Below are 20,423 nucleotides of genomic sequence, written 5' to 3'. Positions count from 1 at the left end.
ATTAGATTTCTGGGAAAGCTATTGAACCCAGACACCAAGCTTTTCAGTAAAGCCAGTCCACACATTCCGTTTCCAGTCATCAAAAGGAAAGACAGAAAGATCAAGGGATACATGCACATATGAGGATAAGGCCAGAGAACAGAAGTGGGGGAAGGTCGTCTTTATTCGGCAATAATAAATATGTTTAAAAAGCAGCATTGTGACACACGTGGGTCTTTGTCATTAGGTGATCACACCACCATGGGTTTCATCCATGGAAGATTTCTGATTGCACAACAGGATTTGAGTCCAGTGGTACCTTAAGAGACCAATAAGATTTTCAGGCTATAAGCTTTTCAGGGTCCAAGCTCCCTTCTTCACATACCAAAATGGCTACCCCTCTGAAATGATCCACACGCACAACGGTCCTCAAGCAAGTGGAAGCGCTAAAATTAACTCATGCTGTAGATTCCACTAAATGGAAACTATTGTATCCCCACCATCTTTTCCACATGCACAAGACGTGGCATAAGATGTTGTTTGTTCCAACACCACTTCAAAACCAAATTAAACGCAATTATGTGTACCACTTGTCCACCCCATTGTTTCATCTGCATGCTGTCATTTTGTCAAAAATTAGATTGAGCACCATGTATTGCCGCAGGTGTTGCACTACTGGATCCAGTTGCACACGATGCTCTGAAGATATACAGTATCTGAGGTCAGTGGCACCTTACAGACTAACAAGATTTTCAGGGTATAAGCTTTTGAGAGGGTCCAAGCTCCCTTCTTCAGATACAGGGAACTCCTAGTCCCTGTATTTAAATCTAGTTGATCTTGAAGATGGTACTAGACTTAAATCCCTACAGGGCTACCCACTTGAAACTCCCCATTCCCAGGATGTGAGTCCAGTGGCACCTTAGAGACCAACAAAGATTTTCAGAATATGAACTTCCGAGAGTCCAAGGTCCAGATCTCTTCAAACTCTAGAAAGCTCATACTCTGACAATCTTGTTATCCGGCTGGACTCAACTCCTGCCGTTCTACTCCAGACCAACACGGCTACCCACCGGAAAGTAAATTGAAACCCAGTGATCTAAACGCTTCCCATGACCCACTGGCCACGAATAGATTTAGGTGAGTAGCCGTGTTGGTCTGCAGTAGAACAGCAGGAGCTGCGTTCCGTGGCATCTTACAGTGAAATCCTAAGCAGAGTTACTCGTCTAAGTACTCGTTTAATGGGTGTAAACTGGAGTACTTCTGCTTAGGATTTCACTGTTAGTGAAGCTCGGACCTACTCTGAAAACCTCGTTGGTCTCTAGGGTGCCACTGGACTCACACCCTGCCATTAAACCCCGTCGGTCTCGCAAGCGCTTCCGATGACCCACTGGCCACAGAGGGCGCGTGGGCATTCCGGCATGCCCCAGTCGCCTGCCGCCGCAACCGGACGGGAGACATTCCTGCCGAGTCACGGCCCGTTTCCGCCGACGGGGGATCCCGGCTGCAATGCGGTCCTCCCCCGCCCGCCTCGCGCGGGACAGCCGCCAAAAGATAGCCGATGACGTCGGGCGCCAAAGCACTCCAGGCATTTCGTTTCTCTCCCGGCCGGGCGCCTCCCCTCCGCTGCGCTCTGAGCGTGTGCAGAGCGCCGATGCGCGCGTTTGCGGCGTGTGTCAGCCCGCGGCCCTCCTCCACGTGTCCGCGCTCACAAGGCGGCGCGGCGTGCGGAAAAGCTATTTCACCCGCGCCTCGCCGCCGCCTGGCTAGTTGGCTCCCCAACCGAGGGTGCGCAGCAACCAGCTCCCGCTTCCCAGCCTCGCCGCCTGGCTGCTCTCCCCGCTCGCGCCGCCGCCGCCGCCGCCGCCGCCTCCTCCGATCGCCTCCGTGCCCAGGGAGAAGAGAGCGAGAGCGCCCAGAGACGCGCCCCTGCTGCCCGAGATGCGGCTCGCCTTCGCGCTCTGCCTGCTGGCCCTGGCCATGCCGGGCTTGGGCCGCGCCCGGGTGGTGCGCCCGGAGGAAGCGGGCTTCGCCGAGTGCGACAGCTTCTTCCTGGCCCAGGCGCCCCCCGAGGGGCTGCCCGGGCCGCCTGCGCACGTGAAGGTCTGCCAGACGTACAAGGGCGAGCCGCGCTTCGCCACCCTCTACAGCACGCGCGACAAGATCCCTCTCTACTCGGCCTTTAAGTACACCGAGGCGGCCGCGAGCGGGGAGGAGAGCTGGCTGGTGGAACCGCAGGTAAGCGCCGGGCCGGGGGTCCCGCGCGAAGGGGAGGGGGGTGGTTGGGGGGGAGGGGGGTGGTTGACGCCATTTTCATCCCTCCCTCCAGGGAGGTCAGGGCGTGGGACATCTTTCGCCATTCTGTCCTCACGACAAGCCTGTGAGGGAGGCTGGGCTGAGGGCGCGGGACTAGCCCAGCCCACCCAACGAGCGTCGTTTTTGGAAAACCACATCATTTTTGAAAAACACCACTTTTCACCATAATATGAACCTAAGATGGCCTGCATAACTCTTCTATTCCCCTTCTTTCCCCCCACAACAGCTCTGTGAGGTAGGTTGGGCTGAGAGAACCAGACTGGCCCAGTGAGCGTTATTTTTACTGCATTTTTAAAATTTTTTACTTCATTTATAACTTGCCTTTCTCCCCAGTGGGGATCCAAAGCGGCTTACCTCATTCTCCTTATTTTTATCCCCACAACAACCCTTTAAAGTAGTTTGGACTGAGAGAGCTGGACTGGCTGAAGCTCACCCAGTGAGCGTAATTTTTATTTCATTTATTTTTTCCCCTTTTACTTCATTTATACTCTGCCTTTCTCCCCGATGGGTATCTAAAGCGGCTTACATTGATCTCCTCTCCTTTTTATCCCCACAACAACTCTGTGAAGTAGGTTGTGTTGAGAGTGCAGAACTGGCCCAAGGTCACTGTGGGAAAATACTTTTTATTTGTAGGTTTGGACCATATCAAAAGATTCACCTTAGTTTAAAAAATAATCTCTTACCTGAGCATAGGTAGGCAGGGGAAGGAAGCTAGGTGCCTCCCTGTTTTACAACTGCAAATCAAATACTGCCTTAACCATTGGTCTCCCATACTTTAAAAAAATTATTTACTTAATTTATACCCCAATTTTCATCCCATTGGGGACCTCAGGTGGCTTACACCGTTCTCCCTTTTCCCATTTTATCCTCACAACAACCCTGTGAGGAAGGTAAGGCTGAGAGTATGTGACTGATGGATCAAGGTCACCAGCGAGCTTCCACGGCATCGTGGGGATTCGAACCTGGTTCTCCCAGCCCAACATCCTAACAACTACAACATGCTGGCTAATCACAGTGGAGGGAAGGGGGTGGGGAGGGAAGCAGCTTCAGATCACACAAGGTGCCTTGCAATGTGTCTGGCTGTTGGTCTGTCAGGGTCACTGTTATCCACGACTGGCAGTGGCTCTCGGGGTCTCAGGTTAAGGCCTTTCACACCCCCTGATCCCTATTACTGGAGCTTCCAGGGATTGAATCCGGGACCCTCTGCATGCCAGGCAGAGATGCTTGACCCCTGAGCTACATCCCTCCTCCTAAAAACTGGCCGTGCCGCAATGCAGCTCCTCTTTTTGAACGTACAAAGCTGCCTTATGCTTATTCAGATGGTTGGACTGTCTACTCAGTATGGACTCTTCTAACAGGCAGCATCTCTCTAAGGTTGCACTTGATCCTTCTGCCTGCTGATGCCTGGGTTTAAACCTGGGACCTTCTGCATGCAAAGCAGATGAGCCATGGCCCCCCCCCCCCCCGATCTCATTTCAGGGCCCCTTTGCAGATTATAGTAGCAAAGCTGAGGGAAAGCGGAGCCCCACAGGGAACTGTAACCTCTGGCAACTTTAAAAAAAATAGCTCATTTTTAACCTCCCCACACTCCCTTTTTTGTTATTGCACAGTGTTATTCTTCATTTGGATAAATTAACTAAAGTTCTGTAACATACACTGAAGAGTACTGTAAGAATAATTATAAGAAAAGGTGAGGGAATACTATAGAAATTATGGGGGGTGATGAGAGGATTTAAGTCTGTTCTTCCTACTTTTTCCGGGGGAGGAATCGCTAAAGCTACTTGGAAAACTAGAACACAGGCAGTGAGGGTAACATTCATGGTCGTCTTGATTTAAAACTTTAATTATACTGTTAAAAGCCACATGGACTACAACGGAAGAAAGATACACTCAATAGAGGGCTGCAAAAAAACTTGCAGTCAGAATGTGAAAGAAGCCAGCTGAGATTTGGTTGTCCTACTAGACTCTGGAATTAGAGAAAATAAAAGCGAAAAAAACTTCTTCCTAGCTTCAGCTTTCAGTGGGCAGTCAAATACAATATGTGCCTTGATTTAAAACAAAAATGCACATGTTTACAAATCAAGATGGATCTGTTACGTTTACATTGCAATCCTAAACAGAGTTGTACCTTTTGAAATCCAGTGAAATCAGTGGGCTTAGAAGGCTGTAACTCTGTTTAGGATAATGCTGTAAGAACAGCATTCTAAGCAGGTCTCTTCAATGGGACTTAATCCCAGCAAAGTGTTTTTAGTACTAATCAAATAATTGATGTATTGTCGAAGGCTTTCACGGCCGGAGAACGATGGTTGTTGGGGGTTTTCCGGGCTGTATTGCCGTGGTCTTGGCATTGTAGTTCCTGACGTTTCGCCAGCAGCTGTGGCTGGCATCTTCAGAGGTGTAGCACCAAAAGTCTTTTGGTGCTACACCTCTGAAGATGCCAGCCACAGCTGCTGGCGAAACGTCAGGAACTACAATGCCAAGACCACGGCAATACAGCCCGGAAAACCCCCAACAACCAATCAAATAATTCCTTCCAGTTTTTAAAGAAATGAGATGGGCTTTTGTTTGGGGATGGTGCATTAGTTCTTGGTGCTGTGGTCTGCTGCTTCAAAGATTTTTTTAAAAACATGATGATAATAATATTTGATTTATATACCACCTTTCAGGACAACCTAATACTCACTCAGAGCCATTTATAAAGTGTGCTGTTATTATCTCTACGACAATCATCCTGTGAGGTGGAGAGGCTGAGAGAGCTCTGAGAGAGCTGTGACTGACCCAAGGTCATCCAGCTGGCTTCAAGTGGAGGAGTGGGGAATTAAACCACCTGGCTATCCAGATTAGAGTCCTGCCGCTCTTAACCACTACACCAAACTGGCACTGAGAAGAAGGAACTGTATGTTCCCATCTCAACATGTAGTCCATAATTACATCTGTGAAACCTATACATTATATATATATATATATATATATATATATATATATATATATATAATTTAAAAGTTAGTAAAGTTTGTTATAGTTCTAGCCAATTGTGTGTTTGGGCTGCCCCACATCAGCCCACAGGTGACGGAATGTTCCTTTTCACAAAAAGGATCCTGTCTGTGAAGCTGCCGTGTACCCAGTTAGACAGGTGGTCCCTCTGTTTCAGTTTATGTCACTCCAACTGGGATGGCTTTCCAGGATCTCTCCCCAGGACTGACTTCCTAGGATAATTTTGGTGGGTGATGCCACAGAATGAACCTTGGCCACTGCACATGCAAATTAAGGGGCCACAGCCCCTTGCCATATAAAAAACTAGATTTGAGAGATTCCTCCCCCCACCCCCTAAACTTTTGACTCACAGGCTCATTGGTTTATATATAACCCCAAACTGTCTAGGGGTCCATGAGGCCTCACTTTCTTTCCTAATACCCATTACCACCTATGAATCTTTTCTCTGGAGATAGTTTCAGGTGGGTAGTTGTGGTCTGCAGTAGAAGAACAAGAGTTGCCAGCTCCAGGTTGGGAAATTCCTGGAGATTTGGGGGGTGGAAGCTGGAAAGGGTAGGATTTGGGGAGGGAAGGAACCTCAGCAGGGTATAATGCCATAGAGTCAACCCTCCAAAGCAGCCATTTTCTCCAGGGGAACTGATCTGGTTGTAATTCAGGGAGATCTCTAGCCACCACCTGGAGGCTGGCAACCCAAGCAACAGCACCCTAAAGACCAACTAGATTCGAGCCTGCCATCTTCTGTACCCGGCTTTGACTGATCTTTTGATCTTGGCTCCTGCGGTTTCAGCTTGTTCACTGAGCCAGCCTGGTGTAGTGGTTAGATGGGGAACTGGAGAGACCCAATTCGAATCCTTGCTCTGCCAAAGAAGCTTGCCGGGTGGTGGTGGTTGGCCTGTCACATGCTCTCCACCTAACCTACCTCACTGCATTGTGGTTGTTAGGATAAAATGAAGGAGGGGGGAGTGAATGTTGTAAAGCAGTTTGGGTCTGCATGGGAGAGATAAGCAGGGTATAGATAAATAGACCTGTGTGTATATATATCTGCCGCAGAACCCCTGTGTGCGGTAGAGGATTCTGGCATCGTTTTCTTTCCCTTTGGCCTCTCTGTCATCCTGCACATAAATGCATCTGCTCTGCAGCTGCCGATTGCGAGGAAGAACCACTAGCAGTGGAAGCTTGTTCAGCATTGCTGATCTTCTCATGGATGCCTGCCTGATAAGCTGTCTGGGGATCGCTGGAATGTTGCCCTGGATCCACGGTTCTCACAGGGGGAGGGGGAGGCTGCCTCCCTGGGGGAAGTAGGGCTTGTGCCAACCTCTGCCCTGACCCTTTGCAATACAAACAATCTTCTGCTCAAAACAGAAAGTGACTTCAGTCCGAGATGAATAGAGGAGGCAGCGGGGGTGGGGGGATGTCAGCTATTCTTTCAGACACAAATCCCTTTGTAGTCTTCTAGCTCATCTTCAGCAGAGAGTTTCACCACGTCTTCAAGGGAGGCATTGTTAAGGGAGGCAATCAGGCCCAACAGCCAGTTGAGCGGTTTGAAGCATGCTCTGGTGCTAGATGACGCTCCGCAATTAATTGTTGTTCTGCACTGGACTGGACCTGCTTTTTTAGAAAGGGAGCCGTGAGATATTGGCAAGGTTCTGAGGAGGAAAGGTTACTTTTCGTGCTAAGACCTTGGAGGAACAAAGCCCAGAAGCAGAACTTGACATGTCAAACAAATTTTCAAAGCTCCTCTCACATCTCTGTTAGCTGCTTTCACTGAGGTAGCTGTGGGTGGCTGCCATTTTGCCCCTGGATACGAGACAGAGGCCGTAGTCTTGTCAGGAGGGAACGTTTCGGGTGTGGCCGTTTGAAATGATTGTGGAAGAGATTTTAGCCAGCCAGGAGGGAAAGGCGTGTCTGGCTGGGTTGCCAGATAAAATATTTCGAAATGTTTCAAGAGCTGGGAGCAGTCAAAATTCTGGAGGGTGCCCGTGAGTGCAGAGAAGGGAGCATGCTTATAGCAGCATCTCAGCATGGAAATGTATTTCTCGTGCTTATTTTCATTGATCCATTTGGGCTGAGAGATGGCAGCTGCCTGAAAAAATATGGCAATTCTGTGTTGATTCACGTATATAGGAGATATTGCTTGATAACTGGTGCTTCAGTGGATAACTTAAAAGAGAGTGAACTGGGCAAAATTACATACCCTCTCCTAGGCACAGCTGCTCCTTAGCGGAATCAGCTTGCACATTTGATCATGAAACGGAGAAATCACAACATGTCTGTATGGGAAGCAGTCCTCTGAGTACAGTAATCAGATGTTAAGAAATCTGGTGATTCACATACACGTGAGCCAAGGTTGATTGTAAATCTTTTAAGTCTAGCATTCTTTGGTGTCATACTACACTAGCCCCTGTTTAGTGGCTAGGCAGAGGTCCCCGGCACTTGTTCACTACTGACCCATCCCATCTCAATCAACTGGTCTGATGTGGTCCAACAGAGAACAGTTGTATCTGAAGGGCCTCTTTGATAAGGCCTTAGAGGGTAATAATAACTTCGAAGAGTAGTTTTAGGGGCAGAATCAGCCTACTAGAACTTTTTTTCTGTAGAGTTGTGTAAGTATTAAGTGAAGGGCCCAAATAAGATCAAGGGGAAATCATGTATTTAATATGTCATATAGGGCTTTCTCACATGGCAGCACTTTGCTTTGGAAGCCCCCTGGTTGCTGTGGCTTTTACAATCACTGTGTAATTGTAAAAATCTCTATTGCAAAATGTACATACATTTCTTTATTATATTGTTATTTTTAACAACATGTCCCAAACTAACGACAATTCACCAAAGTACAATCTGTAACCTTCCCCACACATTCTATTGGACCTAAAATCCTTCACCATTTGAAACGCTGGCAATGTTTCAAATGGTGAAGGACTTTGGTTTCAGTAAAAAGTGTGGGGACTGGCTGGTGGTATACAGTAGCAGGTTCCAGATTGAGTAAACACACATCAGAGCAGCTTGCAACTTCTAAGGAAGATGCGCATGAGACAAGCTTCAACTGGGTGCTTGTAGAGTCATGCTACAATTATATTTTATGTACTGGCATCAAGTTGTCAACAACAAGCTAATTATTTTGAGTCAAGCTACAATGACCTTTTATGTATTGGAATAAAATTGTTAACAAAATAAGGACTTACTGTACAGTTTATCTACTGGAAGTTAGTTGCTGGTTATATGATAAGATTCTTCACTTTTGTCTTTAAGGAAGTATATATGATTGATGGGTCTACAGCTATTTGTTAACATTATGGGTATATACTGTTATTTTGGTGAATAGTGGTTAGTTTTGGACATGTTATAAAAAATAACAACAAAATAACAGATTAAAGAAATGTATGTACATTTTGCAATAGAGGTTTTTACAATCAGACAGTGTTTGTTCCAGCGCGGTGTTCTTTTCTCTATTTTGTATACTTTACACCGTGGTCCCTTTGTCTAGTAACATTTTTTTCTATTGGCAGGGTTCTGAGAGCCAGTTTGGTGTAGTGGTTAAGAGCTTGGGACTCTAATCTGGGGAACCGGATTTGATTCCTCATTTCTCCACTTGAAGCAAGCTGGGTGACCTTGGGTCAGTCACAGCTCTTTTAGAGCTCTCTCAGCCCCACCCACCTCACAGGGAGATTGTTGTGGGGATAATAACAACATACTTTGTAAAATGCTCTGAGTGGGTGTTGAGTCATCCTGAAGGGTGGTATATAAATTGAATGTTGCTGTTGTTGTTGTTATTATTTTGTCTTGGAACAGTAGCATGATAGGAAGAAATTTAACAGGTAGAGTTCCCCCCCCTTTTGTGGTTCTCAGAGCCAAGCTACAAGTGACGCCTTACACAGGTTGGACGTTTGTCAGCTTACCTCAAGTTTTGGTGGGAAATGTAGGCGTCCTGGTTTTACAGCTTGGCTCTCCATTACAGCTGCAAGACCAGGATGCCTACATTTCCCATCAAAACTTGAGGGAAGCTGACAAGTGTCCAACCTGTGTCAGGCATCACTTGTAGCTTGGCCTAAGCCAACAACATAACCTGCTGAACTTTGATCGTCCGTGCAGCTGTTCAAAACACAGATGGGAAAGGTAGCAACCCTAGGCGGGTTTTCCAAACGTTCTTTAATTTCAGTCATTACCTCTTCTTTTTGGAATCTCAGACATCTTTAATAAGTACCTCGAATACACTGCAGTGCTCAGCCACCAAGCTTTTTTCCATCCTCCTCTAACCAGCAAACACGCATGGCTGTTTCAACATCTCTGGAAGAGCACCAGTGCTTCCATGTCATGGTTTTGGAGATGTCCCTCCCTCCTGCTCTGGAATCCGTGCATGGAGCGTTGGCGGTCAGAGCTGGGAGTCGAGTCCCAGTATCTGGCCCTGAGCAAGTTTTCTCTGTTTTTTAGCCTTAGTTCCACATCCTTAATATGTTGGAAAGGTTGTTTTTGAGGGCCAATGCAATGAAGGATAAAACTGCTGTGCATGACAATATAGAGCGGACAAGCAGTGTTAATGGCTTGACTTCTTGTGTGTGTGTTACATGGTGACCCTATGAATCAATGATGTCCAAAACATGCTATCCTTAATAGCCTTGCTCAGATCTTACAGTCTATGTTACGTTGGGTCTTCCTCTTTTGCTACTGCCTTCTTCAGCTTTTCCTGACATTATTGTCTTTTCCAGAGAGTGTGAATTCTTACTTCCAGTTATTTAGTCATCCAAATAGATCTGCTCTGAAGGCTGTCGTCATCTCTTCCTAAAAATCTTGCATTCAGGTTTTCATTTTAGAGTGATTCCCAAGCTGTGGCTCCAGTGGAAGGGGAATGCGTAGATACCACCAGCAAAAAGATGAACAATGTATATCATCTTCATAGACTGAGAGAAAAATTGAAGGCAGATTCTATCTGTTCTATAGGCACCATCAAGATAGGCAGCAGAACATAAATGTGCTAAGACACGGGGCAGATACATGCTCGGGAATCCTGTCTGTTTATGGCTCTGTTGAGGGCTAGAACTCTTTGTAGATGCTGGTGCTCTGTTATTGGAACTCTTGATACATAATTTGGTCCCCAGAATGTCCATTTGGGAGAACGGTCATTCTGGATCAGGGCTATTGGGATGGTACTGGGATACTGTGGTTGGTGTGAGTCTGGTTAAGTCTGTTTCTGTAAATGGTGGGAAAAGAGACAGTTAATCTATGCTACATGTCCGGTTTCCTTGCTTCAACTTCTCCTGCCCTCCAGGCTCCTTAAAGCCCCAGTGAGGGGGGGGAAAGACAGGTATCTTTGTTACTGTGGCTTAAAACATCTCCAGAAGCCATTTCTTATCAGGAAATGGCACGGGGAGAAACAGATAAATTCTCCCATTTCACTGCAGCTCTGATCCAGATTGAGGCACTTCTCCATGGTCAGATTACATCTTTGGAGATCTGGTCATTGACGTACTGAATCACTTGGGCCTATATTAATTTAATTTAATTTAATTTAATTTATTATATTTATATTCCGCCCTCCCTGCTTTCGCAGGCTCAGGGCGGATAACAAATACAAACATGTTTAAAAACATTTTAAAAAATTAAATAATACATTTAAAAACATTTAAAAACATTAAATATAACAATTCATGCTGCCCAGTGGTTCATACATGCCTCTGTGTTTGCATAGGGGTGATGGTTTAACCCCCCCTTCACGGGGGGGCAGGCACTGCCCGGCGTTAGCCATATGCCTGGCGGAATAGCTCTGTCTTACAGGCCCGGCGAAATGCAAGCAAATCTTGCCGGGCCCTTGTCTCGCAAGAAAGAGCATTCCACCAGGTCGGGGCCAGGACTGAAAAGGCCCTGGCCCTTTGGTGTTTCCGATTTATCCTTTATAATAGAAGCGAATTGACCCAGCATGCACTTGGAAACTTCCTCTTCATTGAAAATTTTACTTCTTTTATTTCTCACTGAGACTCAAGGCAAATTACAAAATTAGTAAACTTTGTAATATTTTTTTTTAAAAAAGCATAGGACAAACAATGCAAAGACTGGTTTACTGCATGTCTTTTAAATCTTGTAAAATTCAGTAAAAGTGGAGTGAGCCACCCCCAAAGTCACAGCCCAAAGTTTTAAATTATTTATTTGCTCTTGCTTTGTGTGTGTGTGTGTAGACTTGTGATTAATTCAACTTAATTCTACGTTGAATGGCTAGATTCGTGTTGTGATGTGAGATGATGTGAGCATGTGAGAAGTAAGTAGTGTAGATCCTAAGTTCAGCAGAGTTGGGCCCTTCTTAAGCCCTGTGATTTTCATGGGTTTAGAAGGATGTTGGGTGTAGTGAGTGGCAGGACTCTAATCTGGAGAATCAGGTTTGATTCCCCACTCCTCCATTTGAAGCCAGCTGGGTGACCTTGGGACAACCACAGCTTCTTGGAGCTCTCTCAGCCCCTCACCTCACAGGGTGATTGTTGTGAGGATAATAAACTGCTCTGAGTGTGGCATTAAGTTGTCATGAAGGGTGGTATATAAATGTTGTTATTATTATTATCATTACTTAAGATAGCACAGTAGACATATAATAAAATACAAGTCTAGTGGGCCCCCCTTAAAAACTAACGACGTTTATTTCAGCATCAGCTTTCTTGAGTCACAACCCCACAGGTCGTGAGTGACTCATGGATGCTCATATGGAAATAAATGTCACTCTTTTAAGGTGCTACTAGATTTGTCTTTTATCATTGGATGCTCTCCAGGTATCAGCTGCTGCTCAGATTACTTTGGCTCAAACTTAACATTTCTTGGGGATGTGGGTTCCCCCCCCCTTATTAATGAGAGCCAATTAAAGGAAGGTGGAGTGGGCCAGCACAAGTTGTGATCTACTAGAGGTACTCTAGACCACCAGTCATGTTTTGTGGCTTTCCAGGTGCTTGCCCCAAATCCTTCTGCCCATTTCTTGCAAGCACAGGCAGCTAATTTGAAACCCACTGATGGGCTGCATCGGACAGTGTGCACAAAAGGTATGAGCTTGAAACAGAATGGGCTAGCGACTTAACTGGGTATGGGATGGTGCCGTATGTTGGATCTGCCCCAAATGTATTAATAATGCATTTGTATGGAATCTGAGGTGCCCATCAGACCCACCTGCCATTCATCATTATCAAGCTCTGGCTTAGGCATTTGGCAGGCAGAACGGTGTATGTGAGCAGTGTTGCTAGGCAACCTCTGAACAGTCAGCCAGTTGCTAAGCAACTGTAGAAATCAAGATTTCATGATGTAAACAGCCCTCGCTTTTGGTAACAAGAAAGGCATGGAGGACATTGTAGAGATATCTTCGTAATTGCGGGTGCTGCATTTATTTACAGGTGGCACCTTTGGCATGTAGGTGTTTCAAAAGGGCTGGTGCATCTGCTATCTATGATTAGGACTTAATTGGAGGGCCAAACTAGCTGCCACTCAGGAAACCCCAGATTAACATCTTTGGCATTTTTAAATAAATAGCTGAAACCACAATAGGAGCAGGAGGCGGCCACTGGATTAGCTCTGCAGTGCTGGAGGAAAGGGTGATTAGTTTCCCCCCCTCCCCCACATCACCGTTTTCCTGAATCGGAGATGCTGTTAGCCCTCTAGGAAGAAAACATCCAAATACTGTATCTGTCCTGGGGCAAACAGCAATAGGAGGATAGCTGATGTTGGGAAACCACATGTGGGGAAAGGGTTAACTGCCCCGGTGCTATGGCTCTGATCTGAACTGACTCCCTTCACAGCCGCTTTTAGCATTTAAATATGTGTGTGTGTGTGTTCTTAGTGGCACATATACCACTAGAAGACAAAAGGCTCTCTGGGCATACAAAGACTGCCATGTCCTCCCAACAGAGCAATCATAGCTGACCTTCCTGCATCTGGGATTCAGAGACAACCTGCAGCTTTCATGCTGGCACAAAACTGTTTTTTTAGAATTAAGCCCCAGGGGAGTCTTGCATGTCCCAGTTACAGTTTTGGGAATTAAACTCAAATGCTGCAGCACTCATTGTCTGAAAGTGAGATCTCATGGAGCCTCTTTGACTTTGTTCATTCATATGAGCAATTGGGCTAATCTTCAAGCCAGGGGTCTATAGCCTGTGGATTTACAGCCAAATATGGCTCATTGAAAAGGCAAATGAAAGCTTTTAAGGATGCTAGAATAACCAGTATGTGGAGGGAATGGCAGGCAAAAATGTTTATGGGACTAAAGAGCTTCTCTGAGATCCTTTACAGAAACTGGCACGATAGAGACAATATACTGATTTATGCAAGTGCACTAAAACAAGTTTTATTTTTATGACTTACTGTGGGACTTCATCTGGACCATTTCCTAAGAAAGGACTCCTCTAACAACCAGTGTTTGGGCTGTGGAAACTTTATGGCTCAACACATCAGTTGTTAAGTTGTATAGTCTCAGTTAAGTAAATGGGTTTTCTTAGATGGGCTCTTTGTTGATTCCTTGCTCTGAATTTCAATGTAGTTTGGCTCTTTCATTAAAAAGGTCGCTGACCCTTGAAACAGCCAGTATCGTAGCCAAATTAGGAACATATAACCAGATCCTGGGTGAAGCACACATACGATCCCAAGAATGCAGCCTAGATGAGACATTCTCATCCTGGATGCCTTCGGAAGAGAAGTATTCCTTCCTGTGACTCAGGAGATAAACACCACTCGAGCGTAGAGAATCTGTTCCAGGCAAAATGATTTAACATACCTTAAGGCTTGCTCCCTGTCCATAATTACATATTGTTTCACTTGCATAAAGCTGCCTTCTGCTGAATCAGACTCTTGGTCTATCAAAATTGGTATCATCTATTCTGACTGCAAGCAGCTCTCCGAGGTCTCAGGTAGAGATCTTTCACCTACTACCTGAGCCTTTTAGCTGGCAGTTCTAGGGATTGAACTGGGGACCTTCTGCATGCAAAGCAGATGCTATGCCACTGAGTCGCAGCCCTCTTGATGGAGCTTGGGGTAGTGACACGTCTGCCACCCTTGGTTAAGCTGATTAGGGATCATGGTATATTGTTTTCGAACATACCAAATGGTTAGAGAATAGAGTTGGTAAAATGTTCACAGTCCAGTGTTTATGAAGGCAGGGAAAGTTATCAGTTTGGCTGGGAAGTAGCTTTGTGGGAGACTGGGAATCAAAAAGGCAGGGATCGCAGTGGCAAGGCAGGCTGAAGGAAGAATGCAGAGTAGACAAGAAACTGGAAAAGGTAGGTAAAGACCCGGGTGAGAAAAAGGGCTCTCTGAAGAAACTTAAGTGCACATGATCAGGATGGGATGTTATGCTGGGAGCCGAGAATTTGGGGAAGCAGGCCACATAAACTGTTAAGAGTTGGCCAAGAGATAGAACTTGAAGAAAGGAAGAGCCAAGGAGGAAGTAGAGCCAAGCCATGCCTTCACAGGGAGGGAGTGGGAAGATAATGGTGGTTGGGGAGCAGGGAACTGGGCGCAAAGGAGCTTGGATATATTCATTCTAGACCTTGGCAGAGCCATTGAGGAAAGGCATTCTGGTGCCTAGAGTTTCTATTGCTACTGCAGCATTGTAACATTGGCAATTTGATAAGAGGCCACCAAGATCCAAAAAGCAGTTGAGGAAAGAACAAGATCACACATTCATTTGCTGCCAGGCTGTTGTTCTGGAGGAGTTATCCTTATTTTAGGGAAACTTGAATAGGAGGAAGAAAACATAACGCTGCTCATCTTTCACTCACATACAAAAACATGTTCAGAAAGAACGTTTGGTCAAGCCTATCGGGTCCTCAAATATGTGGTTGGAAGAGGATTCTGGGTAGATCAAAGACCCAAGTACACACACACTCCTACCCCTTCTCTCTTTGAAAAATGGGAGGGGGGATAATTTGGTGGAAATATAAGCTTTGTTTATAAGAATCTGAAAACCGAAAATTACTCTACATCATCATAAGGGGCTGTAATGGCTGTTGCATTAAATGAGGTGTTTTACAGTTTTGTTTTTAATAATTAAAATAATTAAAAGGATGTGACATACCTGTGTTTTAATGAGGTCATGCTTCTTAGGCACCGCTAATGCGACAAAGTCCAAAACATTCCTAATTTGCCAGATTAAAGGTAATACTGGTAAAATGAGGATGGTTGTGGTGAAAGATGACAAAAAATAATCCTGAGAAGACACGGCTTATTGATACAAGAAAACAATTTACTAACAGGTTGGTTAGGCAGTTCCCCAGAATTGTCAACATGTTTCAAATGTCTACATTCTTGTGCTTATGGGAAACATGAAACAATACATAATATTTGCAGATGCTTCTTAATATAATTTGATATGAATGGTAGCATTATAGTATAATTTTCTTGTGAATGGGTTTAAGGTAATAATTGTATATTGTATTCAGTTCCCCTTGGAGCAGCTACATTGACTGCTTGAATCCAAAAGCAAGCCACACATCTTTTATGAGGACCACTCAAAATGACACATGACATTGTGCAAGCTTTTGTGACTTGGCTTTAAGAGGCAAAGAAATTTGTGTCCCTCCCTTTTATACATTCAACCTGATGAAGAGTTCTGGAGAACTTGAAAGCTTACATACTGTGTTGTGCGATTGTGGTTTGTCTTTAGAACTGGCAGTATGTTAATAACTGGTACAGTCAGATCCAATGCAACCACTTCCAAAATACCTGAGAATTCTGGGAAGTTTTGTAACTAATTCATCAGTCCTTTCTTTGCACTGACCAACATACTGTCTCAGATGAAAAGGCAGCAAGCCTATTGAACCAGTGCTGGCTGTAGAAAGGCATTCCATTTTTAAAACAAACTATTAAGTAGCTCTCTTATTCTGCTCATATAATTTAAGTATCAGGGTAGAGTACTGGTTAGAGTGCCAGCCTAGAATTTGGGAAATCCAAGTTCAAATCACCATTCTATGATTGAGGCTTGCTGGGCGACTTTGGCCCAGATGCTCACTCTTCTCACCTACCCCACAGGGTTGTTGGGAGGATAAGAGGGAGAACAGAGCATGCTGCCTTAAGATTCTTGGGGGAAGGGAAGGAATAAAACTTTCCTTGATAGATATTTACAATTTATAGGCTTTAAGCTAACAGAGGATATAGATGGTTAATACCAAACAATTTCAGGAGGTTTTAATTCTGTGCAAGATTGTGGCCATAAAGTAAACACTGCATGCAACAATGATAAAATAAAAGAGTTTCTCTTCCCAACCTCAAAAATTTGTATGGTGTCATAATCATGAAATGACAGCATGTAGTGGGACAATACACCTCCTATTATTCCTTTGTTTCTTTTTTTCTGCAAGAGTACAAGCACCTGTAAGAGAGCTCCTGATGTACAGAGATCAACAGTGCAACTGTAAGCAGTTACACCCTTCTAAGAGCATTGAAGTCAATGAGCTTAGAAGGGTATTAAACGCTTACACCTGGATTGTAATACCTGGTTCACACATGTAGGACAAAGAGGTGGTAGCTGAATGCTGATGGGGTTGCTGAGGCACCTCAGATTGTAGGGGGCAGATTAATATTTTAAAATGCTCCTCAGTTTAAAAAATTCCGGCAATGAGAAAAGTAGCATAACAGACAAAAAGAGGAGATAGATCCTTTTCTTCTTGCTGCCCTACTTTGCTGTCTGCTTGGAAACTATTTTTTTTTATATAATGTGAAGGACTACTCAGAGCTGGAATCATTGTAGCACATTCTACCACCACATTCTCCTGAAATGGGAACTGGGTGTTTGAGTAGGAAGTTCAAGTGCCAATGTCATTCCTTCACCTTGATGAGGTGTTCTCATCAAGCACTGAACCTCGACCACTTAGCTGCAGTACTGCCTGATCTACCTTATAGGGTTATTGTTAAGATTATAATGTATGAAATGTGTGTAGAAGACTATCTGAACATTGAACATTTTATTAGTAGTAATGCTATACATAGTGCAATCTGTGAAGCAGCGGTTGTAGCTGCTATGGCTTTTGGATAGAGTTCAAACTGGGCAGCAAAGTTAATTTACACCTAGGGTGGCCAGGAAACAAAATCGAATAATCAAAGTCAGTCCTGTGAGTTTTACATTTTCAGCTCCCAGTTTCAAAGTTCATTTTGTAAATTTTCAGATTAAATTGCTAGATTTCAAAATATAAGAACATGCTGAACTCAGACGTTTTGAGGTTGTAAGTGTGTGAATTGTTAGAGATAATGCCTTGTGAAGTTCAAATTCTAGTAATAAAAGCTTTTTTATTTGCAAGGGCTTGGGATGAAGTTTGATTTGGATCTCGATAATCTTCCGTCTACCACGCTCCACCAAATTGTAAATATGGTCTTAGATTTTATTTTGCATCTGGTTTCAGTGATGGTTCTTTTTCAACATTTCAGATAGATGATCCCAAAAATGGCCTGGAAGATATGGTGCAAGAAGCTGAGATCACTGGTTCATTGGAGAATTTGGGGGAAAACCAGGCCCTCAGTGCAGACTACGTGGATTCCGGCTATGAGAGAACACATCTGAACCCCATCTCTCTTCATAAGGGCGATCACCAGGTGGCCACAAACACACTGACCAATGCTGTCCCCGTGCCCTCAGCTGTCCAGGAAACTTGGGACTGGGAAGTCAGTAACCTAGTTAGCCGTGGTTTGGCTCCTCATTGTGAAAAAGGGAAAGACCTCTATCTCATTTCAGGAGCAGTTCCTTCCTCTGTCAAAGTCAAAGACAAGGTTTCCGTCCCTGAGTCTCTATGGCTGGCAGCCTGCTGCGACAATGGCTCCAAGTCCTGGTCTCTGGCGTTTTTGAAACCAGTGGCTGCTGGAAGCCGTCTAGAAGACCTATCCCTGGAAGCACTTGAAAAGAAGCTTCCTTCAGGAGTCAACTTGTTCAAGAACCACTGCAGCAAGGACAGAAATGATCCCAAGGTGCTGGAAGCAGTGCAGCACTCTGTCAAAGAGATAGCGGCCGAGGAAGCGCAAGCAAAAAAGACCCCCTCGACTCAAGTGACCAAGGAAACGGATGAAGACAGTGGCTTTTTGAAAAAGCTGTGTGGTTTCTTCATCACTCCTATCATCAAACTGCTGCAATACATCTGCAGCTTTATTTGGCAGCTTGTCAAATTGATTGTCTCTCTCCTGTGCAAGGCTGTTCACAGCCTTTTACAGGCAGTGTGGACTTTCCTCAAAGGAATCTGCTCTGTGCTGTTGAGTATCTTTGTCAATCTGGTGCAGGCGATCGTCTGCATTCTGAATGGCATCGCAACAAATATCTACAACGTTTTGATGCTTCTATACCGGATTGTCAGCATTCCTCTTAATCTGATCCTGGATATTGTGTCCTTCCCTTTTTACACTTTGGGCGCCGTCCCCGTTGTCCTCCAAGACATCGCTTCAGGTCTTGGAGGGATGTTTTTACTGATCATTGATGCCATCACTGGCTTTTTCAAGGGCCTAAGTTACATTGCTTCTACTCTAGCTGGAAAGTGTTTGCCTAATATGTCTTCTGAACTCTAAACTAGGAAAACAAAACCAAATCGCAAAGAACACCACCAAAGCAATATTTTCCCTGATATTGTTGCTAATCTCTGGCTGCTCTTGTACATATTTATTGTGGTGACATTGAACAGTGATGAACCAATGTTCTGGTAACATGGGTGAGCTACTTGACCCTGGAAGGGGAATATTATGGAAATAAAAGGTCTCCTTATTATAAAGCATTCTGCTTTCAGTGGATGGTTTTCTGTGACATTCCAAGTCTTCTGAGAGTCATCTTCCCTAGAACACATGGAAATGTTAATAGAGGATTCTCAGCAGTAACTGAATCGCCCAAAGAACTTTGGTAATAGTTTTTGGAATAAAGGAAGAATCTTACTGGGGTTGGGGAGAACAAGTTTTCTGAAATTTTTGAAGAATTTTTTAAAATTCAAGAATGAGGTGTTGGTTGGAAAACCACTGTGCTAAATGTCTGTGTTTATGGGAGGGGCTATAACTTAAAAGTAGAACACATCTTCTGTAAGCAAAAAGTCCCAGAATTAATCCCTGCAGGTATGAGCAAAACGAAGTCCAATGGCACCTTCAAGACTCATATTTATTCCAGTGTGAGCTTTCATGAGTCGGAGCTGGAATTCATGTTGTGAGCCTGTAAGGTGCCACTGGACAGTGTCATGTTTTGCCATAGTAGATTGACATGGCTACCCTTGTAGAACTAAGCAGATACTAGGAAAGACTTTTGCCTGCCTGAGACCCTGAAAAGCTGCCAGACAGCGTCAGCAGCACTGAACTAGATAGACGGATGGGCTGTGGCTCAGTGTATATTTCTTGCATGTAAAGTGTCCGAGGTACAGTTCCTGACTTCTGTTGCAGTCTTGGGAATGTGTTTGTTGCTCTCTCTAGAGGCAGCTCAACCATCATTGCCCACGAAGGCAATAAAACAAACTAATAAATATATGATGTGGTCTTATCTTGAGTCCAATCGTTGGCTGATGTAACTCAGCCGTCTACTGTTTTCCTGCTCTTTCCCCCAACCTCCAAGAATTAGTTATGGATTAAGATTGTAGGTAGTAGCCAATGCTGGTCCCTGGCAAACCCCCACCCCCCAACACACAAAGTTGTTATATTTCAGCCAATCAAAAACTGCATGCAATTTTGTGATATCTTTTGAATTCTCTAGAACACTTCATTGAGTTGATCAGTAGTGGGCGGGGGGGGGGGAGATCACAGGGTGGGAGAGAAGAAATAAGTTAGTTATTTCAGGGCAAGGTGAAAAGGCTCCATATTCGCAGCTTCTTTCTTAACACAGGTGGTGTTGCAGACTTAATTAGATTAGATAGTGCTAAGTACAAAATACATTTTCACATTGTACTGAAGATGGTGGGACAAAGAGAGAAAGAGAATAGCATTCTCCCAGTGATGCAAAAAGTTTCTCTCGTAGGACTTGAAGCAGAAGATGGAAGGTAGTGCTTTCTGACTAGTACTCAGAACCAGTTTATTTTCACCCCTGGGCTGCCCCTTTGGGAATGTAAAAGGCAGCAACCAGACTGCCCTCCAGCATTCAGTGCAAGATATAGGGCCCTTGTTAAGTCGAAAGTTGATAGAGATGGGGACTAAGCAGTTGACTTGGGCATTGGAGGCCAAGCAAATGAGCAGAGTTGCAT

At 44.7% G+C, this 20,423-nt stretch overlaps 1 protein-coding gene across 1 annotated transcript; it reads left to right on the top strand.

The window, feature by feature from the left end:
• Positions 1-1,556: 1,556 nt before the first annotated feature.
• On the top strand, positions 1,557-19,735 carry ENDOD1 (endonuclease domain containing 1). The gene is made up of 2 exons (XM_054973026.1): positions 1,557-2,214; positions 17,662-19,735. The coding sequence occupies exons 1-2, from the start codon at positions 1,918-1,920 to the stop codon at positions 18,781-18,783; spliced, it is 1,419 nt and encodes a 472-aa protein (XP_054829001.1). The 5' UTR covers positions 1,557-1,917; the 3' UTR covers positions 18,784-19,735.
• Positions 19,736-20,423: the final 688 nt, after the last annotated feature.

Source organism: Eublepharis macularius, chromosome 3, assembly GCF_028583425.1.
Source record: "Eublepharis macularius isolate TG4126 chromosome 3, MPM_Emac_v1.0, whole genome shotgun sequence".
Lineage (NCBI taxonomy): Eukaryota > Metazoa > Chordata > Lepidosauria > Squamata > Eublepharidae > Eublepharis > Eublepharis macularius.
Note: the sequence above shows the minus strand (reverse complement) of the source record. Positions and strands in the feature narration are given on the sequence as shown.

What these genes read in the sequence shown, in the direction of transcription:
- ENDOD1 (XM_054973026.1), top strand. Translation starts at nt 1,918, where the DNA reads ATGCGGCTCGCCTTCGCGCTCTGCCTGCTGGCCCTGGCCATGCCGGGC. An exon ending in GCTGGCTGGTGGAACCGCAG is followed by an intron (nt 2,215 to 17,661) that starts GTAAGCGCCGGG and finishes TCAACATTTCAG; the next exon opens with ATAGATGATCCCAAAAATGG.